Raw genomic sequence first — 17,268 nt, 5'->3', positions numbered from 1 at the left:
TATAGTTATTATCTCCTCGACAATTTTTATATGACGGAAATTTTTCCCTTTTGATAACATTTTTAACTTTAGCAAAATTACGAATTTTTCAGAAATGCATAAATTTAACGGATTTTGCATCTTTAAATGATGCAGACACACACACACACACACATCGAAACGTTTCCGACTGATCAAAGAGTATAGTTGAAAATGAACATTCAGCGGAATCGAAATGGAACTCGGTATTTGAAAAAAATCGCTGATTCTCGAATTACTTGACTTTGCGCCTTTTTATTCTACCTGAGGTAAACCTCTATAATTTGAAAAATTCTTTTTTTCACTTACATTGTTATTATCCTTTTTGTATATTCTTCAAAAAGCAATCAAACCTCGATTTATCAATCAATTTTCAAATATTGAAAAAATAAAAACAAAAATTGGCAAATATTACTTTACAAAAATAAAAAAAAAAAGAATTTTTAAAATTTTAAATGAAACTACTTTTATTCAACTTTTATATTCACTGTTGAATAAAATGCATTCTAGTATAAAAATGCAAAAGGTTTGTCAGTCGATTTTTCATTTTTAACTCTACGCCATAAGGTCTAAACCCCAGTGATTTGTACCTATCGTCTACGTCCCAGCAGGTAGTTACTTACGGGCTAAAGAAGGCCGAAAGTGAATCGCTCTCTGGTAGCTGAGAATGGCCTCCTCGTAGTTCCGTCTGCCTTGTTGTAATATCCCACTGAAACAAGACCAAAAAGAAAATAATGAAATTAATTTCCTCCGGGAAATGCAGTCAGGAAATTAATCTACGAGTCTTTATTTTAAACCCCGAAGCAAATTTTCACGGCAAATTGAACTGAAATTTTTCACTTTCAGAAGGATCAAGACCCCTTTAACCACACTTACCGCGAATATAATTAAATTCATAATTCAAAATGAAGATCTAAAATATTTCCGGGGCAATTATGAGTCTATAAATATTAATTCGTAAGATAAATGAGAATGGATTGATTATACCTCCCATTGCAAAAGTAGGGGAAAAAAGTGGAAATGACTATTTTTTGTACTTTTTATAGAAATAAGTTGTGAAAAATATATTTGTGTCAGACATTATAGAAAATTTATAGAAATTTTTTTCAAACCAGTAGGGAAATCAAGTTTTAGTCAGACAATAAGTTATGAAAAGTAGATTTGTGTCAGACGTAATAGAAAATTCATAGACATTTTTTTCAAACCAGTAGTGAAATCAACTTTTAGTCAGACATAACACTAAATTCTTTGTAAGTTTCGTTAATCAGTAGTAATAACAAATTTCAGTCAGACATGGTACCTAAAATTTTATATTTTTCATGAAACAGTAGTGAAAGCAACTTTAAGTCAGACATAACATTTTATTTTTTGTACTTTCTATAAATCAGTAGAAAAAAGTAGATTAAGTCAGACGTATAAAAATTCATATATAATCCTTCTTTAAACCAGTAGTAAAATTAATTTTTAGTCAGACATAGCACTAAATTTTCCCTTTTTTCCACAATAAGTAGTTAAAGAATGTTTAATCCAGACGTAATAATATACTTTTTTCTTTTTTTTTTAAACCAGTAGTTACAGTAAGTTTTAGTCAGACGTAATATTCTAATCTTATCACTTTTTCTAAAACAGTAGTAAAAACTAGGATTCTCAGACATAATAAAGTTTAAGCAGTCAAATGAACCTATTTTTTCTTTTTTTTCTGAATCAGTAGTAAAAACTAGGTTCAGCCGGACATAATACTGAAATTGTAGTACTTTTTCTAAATCAGTAGTTAAAGCAAGTTCTAGTCAGACAATGTAACTTAATTAGTAGGAAAAATTCTAAATTAGTAGTTAAAGTCCTAAATCAGTAGTGAAAGCAAGATTAAGGCAAACGTAACATGTAAATTTTTGTACTTTTTCTAAATCAGTAGTAAAAACTTGCTTCTGTCAGACAGAATACTAAATTTATGGTATTTTTTAATAGACTAGTAATAAAAATAAGTTTCAGTCAAACGTGTCAATGAATTATTGTCAGTTTTTCTAAGTCAGTAGTAAAAACTATGTTTAGTCAGACATAGACTAACAAAAAATTATTTGATTCAAATAAATATTTACTTGATAAAAGTAAAAAAATTGGTTATTACTTTTTCATAACCAGTAGTGAAAACAATTTTTAGTCAGACGTAGCATTTAAATATTGCTACTTTTCCAAAATAAGCAGTGAAAAATTAAAATTAGTCAGACAAAATTTCACATTTTTAGTATTTTCTAAATCAGTGGTACAAGAAATTTTTAGTCAGACGTAACATTGAAGGTTTACTACTTTTTCTAAAACCAGTAGTAAAAAATGTTATAGTCAGACATATCACTAAATTTGGTTACTTTTTCATCATCAGTAGTATAAGCAATTTTTAGTCAGACGTTACATTTAAATTTAAAACTGTTGGTCAGACGTAATCTTTAATTTTTATTTCTTTTCTCTAAAGCAGTAGTAAAATTGATTATTGTGTTAAATTTTCGAAAAATTGTTTTTGAAATTCTCAAAAATTAGATTTTTAAATATATTTCCATTCCGTTTTCTTAAGATTATTGAATTTTTATAAACAAGTTAAGTAATGGAAATTTTTTGAAATAAATTTAAAAAATTTTAATTTCCTAAAGTTTTATTAAAAATCAATTGATTTTTTTTGAAAAATTTTTATTAAAATTCTGGAAAATAATAATCGAGAAAAGTTAGTTACAATAACTAATTTCATTATTAAAAAAATATTTAAATATTGAATGAAACTTTTAATAGAATTTTTTATATGGTTTAATTAATTTTTAATAGTTATTGAATATGAGAAATTTTAAATGATCATTTCTGGACTTTAACAATATAAAGGTCCTTCAAAATAAATTAAAATTTCAACAATATTGAGAATATAATATTACTATACGCTGAATTTTCATTTATTTCACGAGAAACTGTTTGCGGGTATAGTCAATAATTTCCCTCATCTAATGAAGATATTAAAAAGTCTTTAAGACTTAATTGAGGATATTGTGTTGCATGTATGGAGTATGTAATTTTCATGCAAATCCACCTATAATGGAGTTTATTCTTAAGTAAAGAAAGTTTTGAAAATAATAGTAAAATGTAATGTCTAATTAGAACTGACGTTATTAACATTGATTGATCCATAAATTCAAATAAAAAGAGAATTTTCAATTCTATAGAATTTTACCTATTAAGGGAAGCACATCTGAAGGAAATAACAAATTAATGAAAGAATGCATTAAAATAAATCCTTAGCCCTGTGAAATAAATCTTCCCTTTTGGGCGTAAGGGCTCGAGCGTGAGACCTAATACAAAACATTCTAAGCTTTCTTTCTCATAAAACTTAACGTTCAATTTATGTACCTGTGAGAATATTTATTGCCATGCACTTCAAAAATGTACCTCTAGGGGAAAAAAATGCAAATTCAAGAAGTTATCGAATAAAGTATTTTATATAAACATCAATTTTTCTTTTTGTTCAATCGATTAAAATTATTCACATATATCTTTATGAAGTATTTTTTAATATCTAATTTTTTTTAAGCTATGTCGTTTAAAAAAATTACATATTAAAAAAAATTTAACTTGATAATATGATTGGAAAAAGTTATTTAGCAATAAAGCGATTTAAATTTCAGTGGTTTGAAGTATGGAGAAGATTAAAAATCTTTTAAACTTGAGAAAGTGGCTTGTGCGAGCATTCTTTTAAAACGATTTCGTGACTTAACTCTCAGTTCTCTTGTTCTAGCATATTTTAAAATTATCTTGAAGAATGCAAGCTATTTCTGGGAAAACTAGTCTGGTTTAGAAAGCCTTTATCGATTCTCCAATATTGCGGTGCAGATAGTATGCTATCGCTAATATTGGTACGGATCTGGTTTCATAACGGACTTTTTGAGTGTAACAGAGTGTTGCGTAACACTTCATTACATTCAGTTCCATATCAATGAGTGCAATTACAAAAAAAACTCTTTAAAAAAAAAAAATCATGAATGAAAATAAAATTTCATATCCACGAAACTGTAAATTTGATATTTCTGAAATTGACCCATAAAATAAAAAGTTATTGCAAAAACTATTTTCATAAAAAATGTCATGAATTTAATTTGAATTTACATTGAGAAAAAAATGCTATATTTTCAATCAATGATAAGGGAAATGTGTCTGAAGTGGACAGTCTCGTTTTTTCAAATTAAGTAGTAAAAACAAGTTTTAGTCAGACTTCATTTCCCATGTTTCGTATTTTTCTAAAATAAGTAGTAAAAACAAGTTTTAGTTAGACGTGACATACTATTTTTCGTATTTTTCAAAAAAAAGTAGTAAACACAGGTTTTAGTCAGACGTCATGTCCAATTTTTCATATTTTTCCTAAATAAATTAAGAAAGCAAGTTGTACTCAGACATAATTAGCTATTTTTCGTTTTTTTCAAATTAAGTAGTAACAATAACTTTTAGTCATACGAAATAACCCATTTTTTGTATTTTTTTCAAATTAAGTAGTAAAAACAGGTTTTAGACTTTTAGTCAAACGTCATATATATTTTTTCGTATTTTACTCAAATAAATAGTAAAAAAAAATTTTAGTCAGACGTCATATCCAATTTTTCGTATTTTTCTAAAATAAGTAGTAAAAACAAGTATTAGTCAGACATAATTTTCTATTTCTCGTTTTTTTCAAACTAAGTAGTAAAAACCAGTTTTAGTCAGAAGTCATATTGTATTTTTTTGTATTTTTCTAAAATAAGTAGTAAACACATGTTTTAGTCAGACGTCATATCCAATTTTTCATATTTTTCCAAAACAAATGAAAAAAACAAGTTGTACTCACACATAATTACCTATTTTTCCTTTTTTTCAAATTAAGTAGTAACAACAAGTTTTTGTCATGCGAAAAAACCCATTATTTTGTATTTTTTTTTAAATTAAGTAGTAAAAACAAATTTTACTCATACGTCATATTAATTTTTTCGTATTTTACTAAAATAAGTAGTAAAAAATTTAAGTTAGACGTCATATCCAATTTTCCATATGACTAAAATATTAAATTTTTTATATATTTTAAAAATAATTGAAGAAAACAAGTTTTAGTCAGACGTCATATCCAATTTTTGGCATTTTTCCAAAATAAGTAGTAAAAACAAATTTTAGTCAGTCGTCATATTTATTTTTTCGTATTTTACTAAAATAAATAATAAAAACAAGTTTTAGTCAAACATATAATTTCTTATTTCTCATATTTTACTAAAATAAGTACTAAAATCGAGTTTCACTCAGTCGTCATATGGAATTTTTTATATTCTTCCAAAATGAGTAGTAAAAACAAGTTTTAGTCAGTCTTCATTTCCTATGTTTCGTATTTTTTCAAAATAAGTAGTAAAAACAAGTTTTAGTCAGACATCACATACTATTTTTCGTATTTTTTATAAAATAAGTAGTAAAAACAAGTTTTAGTCCATAAATTTAGTATTATGTCTGACTAAACCAAGTTTTCAGTACTGAAAATAAAGATGTTTCAAATTTGAATATTGTGTCTGACCCAAACTTGTTTATCTACTACTATGATGAAGAAAAAGTAACTAAATTTAGTGCAATGTCTGAATACAACATTTTTTCACTACTAGTTTTAGAATTATTAATTAACATTGAATTTTACGTCTTGCTAAAAATCAGTTGTACCACTGATTTAGAAAAAAAAATGTTATATTATGTCTGACTAAATCTAATTTTTAACTACTCATTTTGAAAAAGTACCAATAAATCAATGCTACGTCTGACGAAAACTTGTTTTCACTACTGGCTATGAAAAAGTAATAACAAATTATTTTACTATTATTAAATAAATTTTTATTTGAATCAAATAATTTTTTGTTAGTGTATGTCTGACGAAACATAGTTTTCACTACTTATTTACAAAGAGTAGTTCTTAATTTGTTTTTACTACTTGTTTAAAAAAAGTGCCATTTCAATATTATTGTTTTATTATTATTGAATTATTATTAAAAATACCATAGATTTGGCATTATGTCTGACGAAAGCAAGTTTTCACTACTGATTTAGAAAAAAAGGAAAAAAAGGTTCTTTTGATTGCTTAAACTTGTTAATGTTTGACTATCCTAGTTTTTATTACTTTTTAGAAAAAGTTATAAGCATAGAATATTACGTCTGACTAAAACTTGCTTTAACTACTAATTTAGAAAAAAAAATCATATTACGTCTGGATTAATTAATAATTTAAATTTTTAATACGTATTAACTTCATTCAATATAGAAACTATTGTTTCAAAAAAGTTGAATTTATTAGCATTGATGCTTTTGAATCAATATTTTTTTTCTTGCTGCACTATTTTGCGGCTTAATGTATAAAATTCAGTGTTCATGTTTAAAAAAAAAAAGTTGTATTTTCAATAATATCCTCATAGCAATGCTAAAGAGACAAGATATTTATTTCAACTATTGTAAACTTGAGTTTCATTTTGTTTTTCGCATTAACAGTGCAGAAAGCAGTATTATGCAAAGTTGAAACAACTTTGATTTCAAATCGAAACCCTTTTAGTCGGGTTTATTCAGGGAAATGGGAAACAGGGCACAATTGGTATTTATCTGCGCTTATCGGCTACAGCATTGCTAACAGCATTGGTGCGGGGAGGTACCATGAAGTAGAGCCATATGGGATTTGGTCAAGAGTTGGAGTGAGGCTTCATTAATCCCCCTTTAGTGACTCTCCTCTATTTTGAGATATAGATGGACATACATTAATTGATTGATCGAACGATTAATTCAAATTGACATAACTTGTCAATCTTCAATTTTAATTACACCATGTAAATTATCATCATCATCATCATCATCATCATCATCATCTTGCTTCTAATAAATGGTGTGGAGCTTGGAAAAATTTCACGTAATTGTATTAAAAAGAAAAGAGATAGTCAACCACCTTTGGAACGTAAAATATGTTGGTCGAAAAAACTTTTAAAAAATTCTTTCTTCCTCCTAACACATCTTTAGAGAAAAGATTTTACACGAAAATTCCTGGGACGAGGGTTTTAGTTTGAAATTCCTATTTTATGTTCGTCGTGGTAAGCGATAAATTTTTCTGCGGTGTGTGGCTCTTAAAATATTTGTCTGATTTCACCCAAGTTGGGAATATCTATACACAGAGGAAATTGGATGGATATTTGTGAAATTTATTTTTGCATTTTGAAAAATACAATTCAGTTACGCATTGTCCGCCTTGTTCGGAACAACTATAATCTTTCTTTCTCTCGAATTCAATTCACTTTTCTTAAAAGTCTTTACGTAACATCATGTGAAGTGGAATTATGTACTCCGTTTTTCGAAATATATTGCCAAGCGTGTATATTTAGGTTTTCCCTTGCTTTTATGAGCGTAAAATATATTACATTTATAAGCGCTAGACTTAACCTAACCGCACACCTGTGCTGATCCCATGAGAACACCACTAAGCCCTGCACCTTTTGCTGCAGTTTCTGAATTAATTTTCGGCCCTGGACAAAATTCATTTTTCTCCCTTTTTGAAATTTTCACGCCGCTTTTCATAAACAGGAACATTTATAATCTCGTCAAAAATTATATTTCACACTTTTTGAATTAGTTTTTCGGAAGTTTTATACCCAGCTGAAAAAGTAAAGTCCGTAATTTGATTAAAAAAGGAGGAAAATTTAGTAAATTGTACGATATGATTTGGAGAATTTCAGAGAAATTACAAATGATTGCAGAAATTCAATTATTTTCAAAAGTAATCAAATTCTTCTCAAAAATTCAATTATGTTCAAAATTTAAATTATCTTTCAATAAATAATAAAATTCTTATCCGAAATTCAATTATTTTCAAAAACTATAATAAAATTCTTGTCAAAATTTCAATTATTTTCAAAAATTTTCCTCAATTCAATGATTTTCAATATCTATTATTTCAATATAATTTCCCAAAAAAATTCAATTATTTAAAATACTTTTTATCAAATTCTACGCAAACATTTAATTATATTCATAAAATAATACAAATTTCACTGAAATTCAATTATTTACAAATTTCTTCATAATATAATTCAATTATATTTCTAAATAATATAATTTCTAGCTAATGTAATTATTATTAAAAATTTTATTACAATTCGTCAAACGAATTCAATTATTTGAAAATTTGTTGATAAAATTCTTTATGAGAATCGAATTTTCAGAAACATTCAATAAATTATTTATTTTTGTATTTAAATAATTGAAGTCTAGTAGAATTTGCTAATAAAAGTTGTTTTAAAAATGAATTTCAGTTAAAAACAAATGAATTTGAAAATTTTTAAAAATTATTGAAAATAATGGATTTATAGAAAAATTTCAGTTAACACTGAAAAAAAAATTAATTTTGGAGAAGTTACAAATTATTGCAGAAATTCAATTGTTTTTAAGAGTAATAAAATCCATTGCAAACATATAATTATGTTGAAAAATAGTAAAATTCTTCTTAGAAATCAAATTACATTCATAAATAATTAAATTATTCTTTTAAATTTAATTATTCTCAAAAAATTTAATAAAATCTTGGCAAAATTTTCCTCAATTTAATTATTTTTAATATTTACTATTTTAATAAAATTTTCCAAACAGATTCAATTAATTAAAATTTTTTTTATAAAATTCTACACAGAAATTTAATTATTTTCAAAAACTATAAAAATTTCACAGGAATTAAAAAAAAATTCTAGCAAATAATAATTTTATTAAAATGATAAAAATAATTTTGAAAAAGTTACAGTAACAATATTCATATAATTCCCATAATATAAAAATATAAATATCTTTTTAATAATAAAATTATCTTCGAAAATTCAATTATTTTCAAAAATTTTAATAAAATTCTTTTCTGAAATTCAATTATTTTAAAAAATTGTTAATAAACTCATTGTAAAATTTCAATTACTTTTAAAAATTCGAATAACATTCTTAACAAGAATTCAATTAATTTTAAGAAACAAAATTTTTCGCGAAAATTCCTTTTCAATTTATTTTCCAAAAAAATTGTAATAAAATTGTTGGGAAAATTTCAATTATTTTCAAAAATTTTCCTGAATTCAATGATTTTCAATATTTACTATTTTAATAAAAATTTCCCAAAGGAATTCTATTATTTAAAAAATAATTTGTTAACAATTCTATGCAAACATTTAATTCTTTTTATAAATAATAAAAATGTTGCAGAAATTCAATTATTTAAAAAAATTTTTTTATTAATTTCTTTGCAATAATTCAATAATTTCTATAAATAATAAAATTCTTTTTAGGAATTCAATTATTTTGATAAATATAGTAAAAACTCATCACAGAATTTCAATTATTTTTAATAAAATTTTAATCGAATTCCTCGATAAATGTAATTATTATTAAATTTTCATTAAAAATTGTCGAAAGAATTCAATTATTTAAAAATATGATGATAAAATTCTTTATGAGAATTGAATTTTAAGAAATTTTAATTGTTCAAAAAATTATTTATTTGTGTATTGAAATAATTGAATTCAAGTACAATTTTCTTATAGAAATTGATTAAAAGATGAATTTCAGTTAAAATTTAAGATTATAATTGAATATTAAAAGCAATATAGCGTGAATTTTTAGAAATAATTTAATTTTAAAATTAATTTGTTTTTAAAAATGTAATTGAATTTTTGTATACTATTTGAAGTTTTTATTTTCCAATATATATTTAATTGAAGAATTTTTGAATAATTAAAATTCATCAAATTGAATATTATAAACAAATGGATTTGAAAATTGTCAAAAAACTTGTTCGAAAATTAATTGATTTAAAGAAGAATTTTAGTGAAAAATTATTAAGAAATAAAAATACTTTCACTGGTTCGAGCCCTGTTACAAAGTTAAATGAATTATATATATATTTAAATGATATAAATAATTTTTACCTAAAATTTGTCATAGAAATGAAATATAAAATTCAATTACACAATAATATAAAGTTGAAAAATATTATTTCACGACATTTATATTCTTTCTAATTAAAAATCACTAAAATTTAGTAGAATTCATGTAGAAATTCTAGAGAATCATTTTAATGAAATTCTTTAGAATATTCACTAGAATTCATATAGAATTATTCTATAGAATAATTCTAGTGAAATTTTATAGAACTTTTTCAACTAGATATCAAAAAATATTTTTTATATTACGTTGTAAATTCGGTTTAAAAGGAACATTAAATTTATTAAATCTGCAAATATTCTAATTGAAACATACGGCACTAAATATTATCAATATTTTTTCCAGAAAGGATAAGATCTTATATCAATCCTTTGATCCTTGCATTGCTGCGCTGACCCTCAAAATTTCTGACCCTCGTTTTCATAAAATCCGTATATATTGATTCATTTTATTCAAGTGGATCGTAAAAATGAGTTACATTTCCTGATTACTTGGCTAATAAAGATTAATACGACTTCATTCGAGGCAAACTGACGTTGGTTTGATTGATGAAAGCAATCCATTGATTAAAGTACACAATATTTTTAAGCATAGTTTTCTCTTTTCGATGCTATTTTTTTTTTGCCTTTTTTTACTATTGACACCTTTCTCGCTTATATAATTCATGATGAATATTTTTATCATCCGAGTTCTAATATTACACCTTCTGGCAAAAGAACTTTGCAAAAAGTCAAAATCAAGCTTGCAATCAACCCTCTCCTTTTACCATATTCACCAAGTTAGACATTATGTCGATAACAGCTCCGTTGCACCTCGAGTGTCGATAACTTTACCTTTCTGCTTGGCTGGATCACACTATTTAAAAAACACTTGATCACGAGTAAAATTACCTTTACATATATGCTTTTGATTTGTAAAAATAAATTTTTAACGCTAACGTTTTTATAAAAGCTTTTGGAAATTAATTATAAATAACACTATTCAAGTGAAATATTTTAAAAGTGCATAAACAACAAAGTTTTTCAATTATAACTCAATATAGAGGCTGTCTAACTTTTATGGTGTTTTTTACAAATTTTTTTTTGTTCTCTTTCCGAAACATGAAGAAAATTTAATTTTTCACCTAACAAAAAGGTAAGATATTGTTTAAATTTTAAACAAAAATAAAGGGAACATTTTTCGGATTTTTCTTCATTAAAACCTTTGAAACTATATTTTCGATTGGAAATCGATTCAGAAAAAAGTAAACACCATCACTCGTCCAAACTGTATGACCTTTCATATTTTGAAGACAAATAAAATGTCGAAAAACATTTTTTATGAGAAATTTTTATTTTTTCGAAATTCAAAATACTGGCTAAAATATCTAAAATATATTTGAATGTTTAGAAACATTTAATTATTCCCTTAAACACTAAAAGTTTTACAGAAATTAAAATTATTTAAAACATAATTTTTTCTTTAATTATAATTTTTACTTATTAATAATTTTTTTTTATTTATTTAAGTAGTAAGCGGACTTACAAAAAATAAGTTTTATTTTCATAAAATTCTTAAAAAAAACCATTATTAAAAAGAATTTTCATAAAATTCTTCGCAAGAATTTAATTACTTTTATAAATATTAAAATTCTTCTCAGAAATTCAATTATTTTTACAAATTTTAATTAAATTCGTTGCAAAAATTCAATTACTTTCATAAGTAATAAAAAACTCATCGCAGGATTTAAATTATTTTTATTACAATTTTTAATAAATTTCTCGAAAAATGCAGTTATTCTTAAAATTTTATTAAAATTCTTCAAACGAATTGAATTATTTGTAAAGTTTTTGATATAATTTGTTCATTAGCAGGGACCGACACGTTTATTTTTTAACTAATTTTAGATCATAATTTTTATAAATAAAAAATAAAAAATATAGGTAATAAAATTATGCTCTGAAATTAGCTGAAAAAATAAATAAATGTATTTTCTATTGAAAAATTAAATACCTAAAAATTTATTTCTAAGAATTTTTAACGCCAAAACAAATTTGTTTAAAAAAAAATTCTTCAAAACTTGTAGAATGAATTTTTTTATTCAGCAATTTTTTTGTGGATACAAAAACATATTTTTTATAAAATTAAGCATGGATTTAAAAATCTATGAATTTTGAAGAAAAATAAAAATTCAAAACGGGTAAAAATATTTTCCGTCCCTTTGTATTTTATGATCATTCCTTTCAATAAGAATATTTATTTAATTTAATTTCAATTATTTTTAATGCAAGTTTGAAATAAATTCTTTGAAAAATGTAAATATTCTTGAAAATTTTATATAAATTCTTTAAAAATTTATTCTTTCCAAAGAATTCAACTATTTTCAAAAATTTTCATATAATTTTCGGTAAAATTTCAATTATTTTCAAAAATTTAATTTCAATTATTATAAAAAAAATTGGAATAAAATCCTGGGTAAAATATAAATTATTTTTAAAAATTTTCCTCAATTCAATGATTTTCAATATCTAGGGGAATGTAGTCAAGGTTGGCCTACTGTCTAGGTAGGCCACTCGCGTTTTTTTGTCAAGTTCACTAGCGCCACCTACGCGCATTTTTGTCGAAGCTTGTCTTAGTGAAACCTAACTTTTTGTTCAATTACATTTTCGGAAAATCGAAAATTGTGTTTTCTGTGACGTCGGTACAAAAAAAGCTCAAAAAAAGTTTTGTGCATAATGTGAAAAACCATTAATAAAAGATAAAAAACAAATTGAATCGTCAAGGCAAGTATGCAGAAAATTTGTGGGACTCATGGTTGAAAGGAAAACAAAGTAAAAAATCGAATCCCGAAACGTATTTCTTTTTGTTTACAACAATTCGGTAATGTTACTTACTGTCAAGGTCGGCCACTATGTGTTTAAAATGCACAAAGTTGAGGACGAGCTACTTCATTTGCAAAAACTGCAATTCTGTATAACTCATAATATAATTGATCATCTTATTAATATTTTTATTTAATTTTATTAATATTTTAGTGCAAAACTTTTTTTTATTTATATTTCTTTTTTTATACTGTTTATTGTTATTATTTTGTTATTTCATTAAGTTACAAACTGTAAACAATAAAGAATCAATTTTCCGTAACTCCAAACATGTTATTTTATTTTTTAACGATTAATGCCCTTTGAATTTTAAACATGGCCGACCTTGACTGTAATGGCCAACCTGGACTACAAATTTTTTTTTTTTTAAATCTTTATAACTTTTTCATTTTTAAACCTGTCAATTTACTTTGTACAGAAAAAATGTTCCTATTAAACAGGACTTTCCAACCATATACTTCAATTGTCCAAATTCATTTTTAAAAAAAAGTTATAAACAAAAGTCAAAAAGGTGGCCGACCTAGACTATGTTCCCCTACTATTTTAATAAAATTTTCCAAAGGAATTCAATTATTTAAAAAAAAAATTCATAAAATTCTACGCAAACATTCAATTATTATTTAAATACAAAAATAAATAAGTTATTTAAATAATAATAATTGAATGTTTGCGTAGAATTTTATGGATTTTTTTTTAAATAATTGAATTCCTTAGGAAAATTTATACTCGAAGAAATTTCTATAATAAAAACTGATTTAAAAATTGAATTTCTGTTAAGATTTTAGGTAATAATTGAATATTAGAAGCGTTATAGTGTAAACATTTTAGAAATAATTAATTTTAAAAAGATTTTTTAAATTGAAAATTTTAACTGTTGTAAAACTGTAAAATAATATGAAAATTTTTATTTTGAAATAAAATAATTATAGTTTTGATGAATAATTTTATTTAAAAATTTCAAATAAAAAATAATTGAATTTTGGATGAAATATTGTTGTAATTTTTTCGAAATAGTTGAATTTCTTAAAGGCCTTACATTGCAAACATCTAGAATATTTTAAAAAGGAAAAATAAATAGATATTTTAATATTTATTTTTAAAAGAATTATTCTATTTTTCAATGTACCTTAATTTAGAAATTATGAACAAAATTGAGTCGACAAATTAAATTTTCCGATAGCTATACTTTTTTTCAGTCTTAAAGATACTTTTTGCTACCTTTTCAAAATTAATTATCGAGTTCGAAGCCTGTGATTTCCAAGAGCGTAAATTCATGTTTGGCAATTGCCTTTTATATTAAATAGATTATTAATAATTATTATTAATTATCAATAATTATCAATAATTATTAATTAATTATAATAATAGTTGATCGCGTTGAGCGCTTGTAAGAGAGGCTGCCATAGAAATGAACTTTTCTTGTAGTATTCCTTTTAGTAAATAAATCTTTTTTTTTTAATTAACTTTCGAAAAGGAACTCTTTTCGAAAGTTAATTGAAAAAAACGATTCATAATTTTGAGAAATAAATTATTATAGTTTCCTGCACTAATATCGTGGATTGATTTTTTTACGATTTTTACAAAAAAAAATTCAGAGTAATTTTTATTTATAAAACTATTTATGAAAATGTTGTTTGTGTATTATTTATTTATTTTGTGTTGTTCTTATTTATTTAATTATTATTGTTAACAATGGACTATAATTTCTGTTGGTATGTTTCTTAATTTTAATTTTTATGCTTTTTTATTTATTTATATTTTTTCGTAATTTTATTTCCAAATTTTGTTTTTATTTCCTTTACTACAATTTTTATTTAATTTTGTAATTATTTATTTTTTATTATATTTTTTAATTTTATTATTTAATTTGATTTTATTAATTAACTTAATTTATGCCTATCTATCTTCATTAACATTAACTTTATTTTAGTAATTTAGTATTTTAATATTTCAGTTACTAACTCCAATTGTTACATTCCAATTTTTGGACAAATTTTTAATTCCCTCGACATGTAATGTAAAAACTTTTTTATTTATTGGTAAGATATGTTTTTTTATTTTGTTTTTTACTTTTGTTTTCATCTATGAATTAATTTTAATTCTAATATTGTATTAAGTTAATTCTGTTTTATCCTCAATTTACATTATTTCTGTATTTTTATTTATTTCTCATTATATGATGTTTTTTCAAATTATTATTTAAAGTCTTCGTGTATTCTTATTATTGGCTTTTTTATTATTATTATTTTATTTACTGTCTTATGTTTCTAAATTATTATTTAAAGTCTTAGTGTTTTTTGTATTTTTTATTGTATTATTTCTGTATTTTTTATTTTTGTTTTCTGTATATTATTTTGTAGACTCCCTGAAGAGGAATAAGGAAATCGTATTGATTTTTCGAAACGTTGGAGTAATTATTATATTAAATAACCACTTGTCCGAATGTATTTGTGTAAAAAAAAATTTTTTTTACATACTATTCCAATTAGAAAACTATTGAGTTTAAAACTTTTAGGCTCTATTCTTAAAACAATTTTTATTTAAATTTAAAAAGGAAATTATTTTTTTGCAAAAATGTAAAAATTTCTATTTGAAAATTGATAATCTGAATAATTGAAGAAAATTCTTTTTACCTACTATTCCAATTATAAAACTATTGTTTAAAACTTTTAGGCTTTATTTTTAAAACAATTTCTGTTTAAATTTAAAAAGGAAATTATTTTTTTGCAAAAATGTAAAAATTTCTATTTGAAAATTGATAATCAGAATAATTGCGAAGAATTCATTATTATTTTATAATGATGTGTGCAAATAATTTACCTAATTCCTAAAATGAATTTTCAATTAGTAAACCCATTCACATTGTGGATTTCCCATTAATTTAATTTGCAATAGCAATTGAGTCGATCAATTACGTCTGCCCATTTCATTGTGGTAAAGCAGAGCAACATGCGATTTGACGCTTCATCGCTAAAGCGTCTACATCCGATTTCCCGTCTATATCGAGAATGAAAGGTAGGAGGAATAGAAACATAACTTGTTTTGAAACAGAACATCATTGCTTACGTTTATACTATCCAGATTTCAAGGAGATCGTCCTCTTGACTTGTTTTCGTCGCTTATGGCGCGGCAGCCAAGTTTTCAGACATCAAGTCGTATTGGGGCGCCTTCGAGTTTAGCGGGTCGTCGTTTACAAAGTAAATCGTCCTCTGGGAGGGTTTTCTCATTCCGAGGAGAGGGGAGGGGGGCAGGGGGAAAAAAAGCTCTCTCTCTCTCTCTGATTTATTCGTGTATCGTTTTTTTCACCTCCGCCCCAAAAGAAGTGAGCGGTCGCCCCCAAAAAGTGAATTAAATATAAAACTTTTATATTACTCCCACAACGTACTTGCCTTTTCTTCTCCTTTCTTGGAGGAGGTCATTTGCAGACTTTCCCTGCCGTTTCTCGATTACCTTACACTCGAACCCTTTCCTTCTTTTTCTTCATCTTTTCTCCCTTTCCAGCTCTCCTTCAAGTGTCTTAATATTTCAAACATTTTTCCTTTGTTGTGGCCTTGATAAACGAGAAAAACAGCTCACGGTAAATTCAAAAACTTTTAACTGGAACGATTTTACGCAGTTAGGAGTAATTGAAAAACAGCAGTGAATTTATTAGAGATGCTAAAAAGATTCAGAATAGGGGAAAATAATGTTGGAAATCTGTTCACGTTCCACTGGAAATTTATTTCTTGGATTAAATTTTAGTTTTGTTTCTTTTTGTATATATAAATTGTTACCAGTCATCAGAAATATGGCACTTTTTAAATGTTTCGTAATATCAGGATTGATACAAAAATTAAATTTTTTACTTCCCTGAATTTTCTTTAATTTGCAGTTCAAATTTTGAATTGATCCCTAACCCTAAAGAGTATTATCTGATTCACTCATAAAAATATTAGATAAGAAAAAAAAAGGTTCTATTATATTTATTTACGAATTTGTTTAATTGTAAAATTATACGGAAACATAAATAACTTCATTATTAAAAAAATATTTGAACATTATTATTTTTCCATAGGAAATAAAATTCTTCAAAAGGTTCAAATTCAAACTGCAACTTTTTCAAAATAATTTTCGTCATTTTAATTCAATTATTATTTTCCACAATTATTAACTATTAATTATTTTAAATATAATATTTGAAAAAGTTCTTTGAGAATTTTCAAATCCAATAGTTTACAATTTGATTTTAGGAAATTTCGATTCTTCGGAAATTCTTCAATTAAATATAATATATTAGAAAAAAAAACTTCACATAATTTCAAAAAAAATTCAATTATAGTTTTTCAAAAAAATTAGTTTTACAGAATTATTAGTTAAAAATATGAAAATTTCAAATTTTCTAGATTTTAATATAAAAAACCTTTTCAAAATT

The 17,268-nt window shown here is 24.2% G+C and overlaps 1 protein-coding gene across 1 annotated transcript in view; it reads right to left on the bottom strand.

Annotated features, from left to right (window-relative positions):
• The window catches only part of LOC122503425 (protein O-mannosyl-transferase TMTC2), a 319,531-nt gene that overhangs the window by 77,312 nt on the left and 224,951 nt on the right, over positions 1-17,268 (bottom strand). The window contains exon 6 of the mRNA XM_043613958.1: positions 642-727. Within this exon, the coding sequence (XP_043469893.1) occupies positions 642-727 (86 nt within the window). The remainder of the gene's footprint in view (positions 1-641; positions 728-17,268) is intronic.

The sequence above is a fragment of the Leptopilina heterotoma genome, unplaced genomic scaffold (genome assembly GCF_015476425.1).
Source record: "Leptopilina heterotoma isolate Lh14 unplaced genomic scaffold, ASM1547642v1 Lhet_261, whole genome shotgun sequence".
Classification (NCBI taxonomy): domain Eukaryota; kingdom Metazoa; phylum Arthropoda; class Insecta; order Hymenoptera; family Figitidae; genus Leptopilina; species Leptopilina heterotoma.
This window is presented reverse-complemented; position numbering and strand designations above follow the sequence as displayed.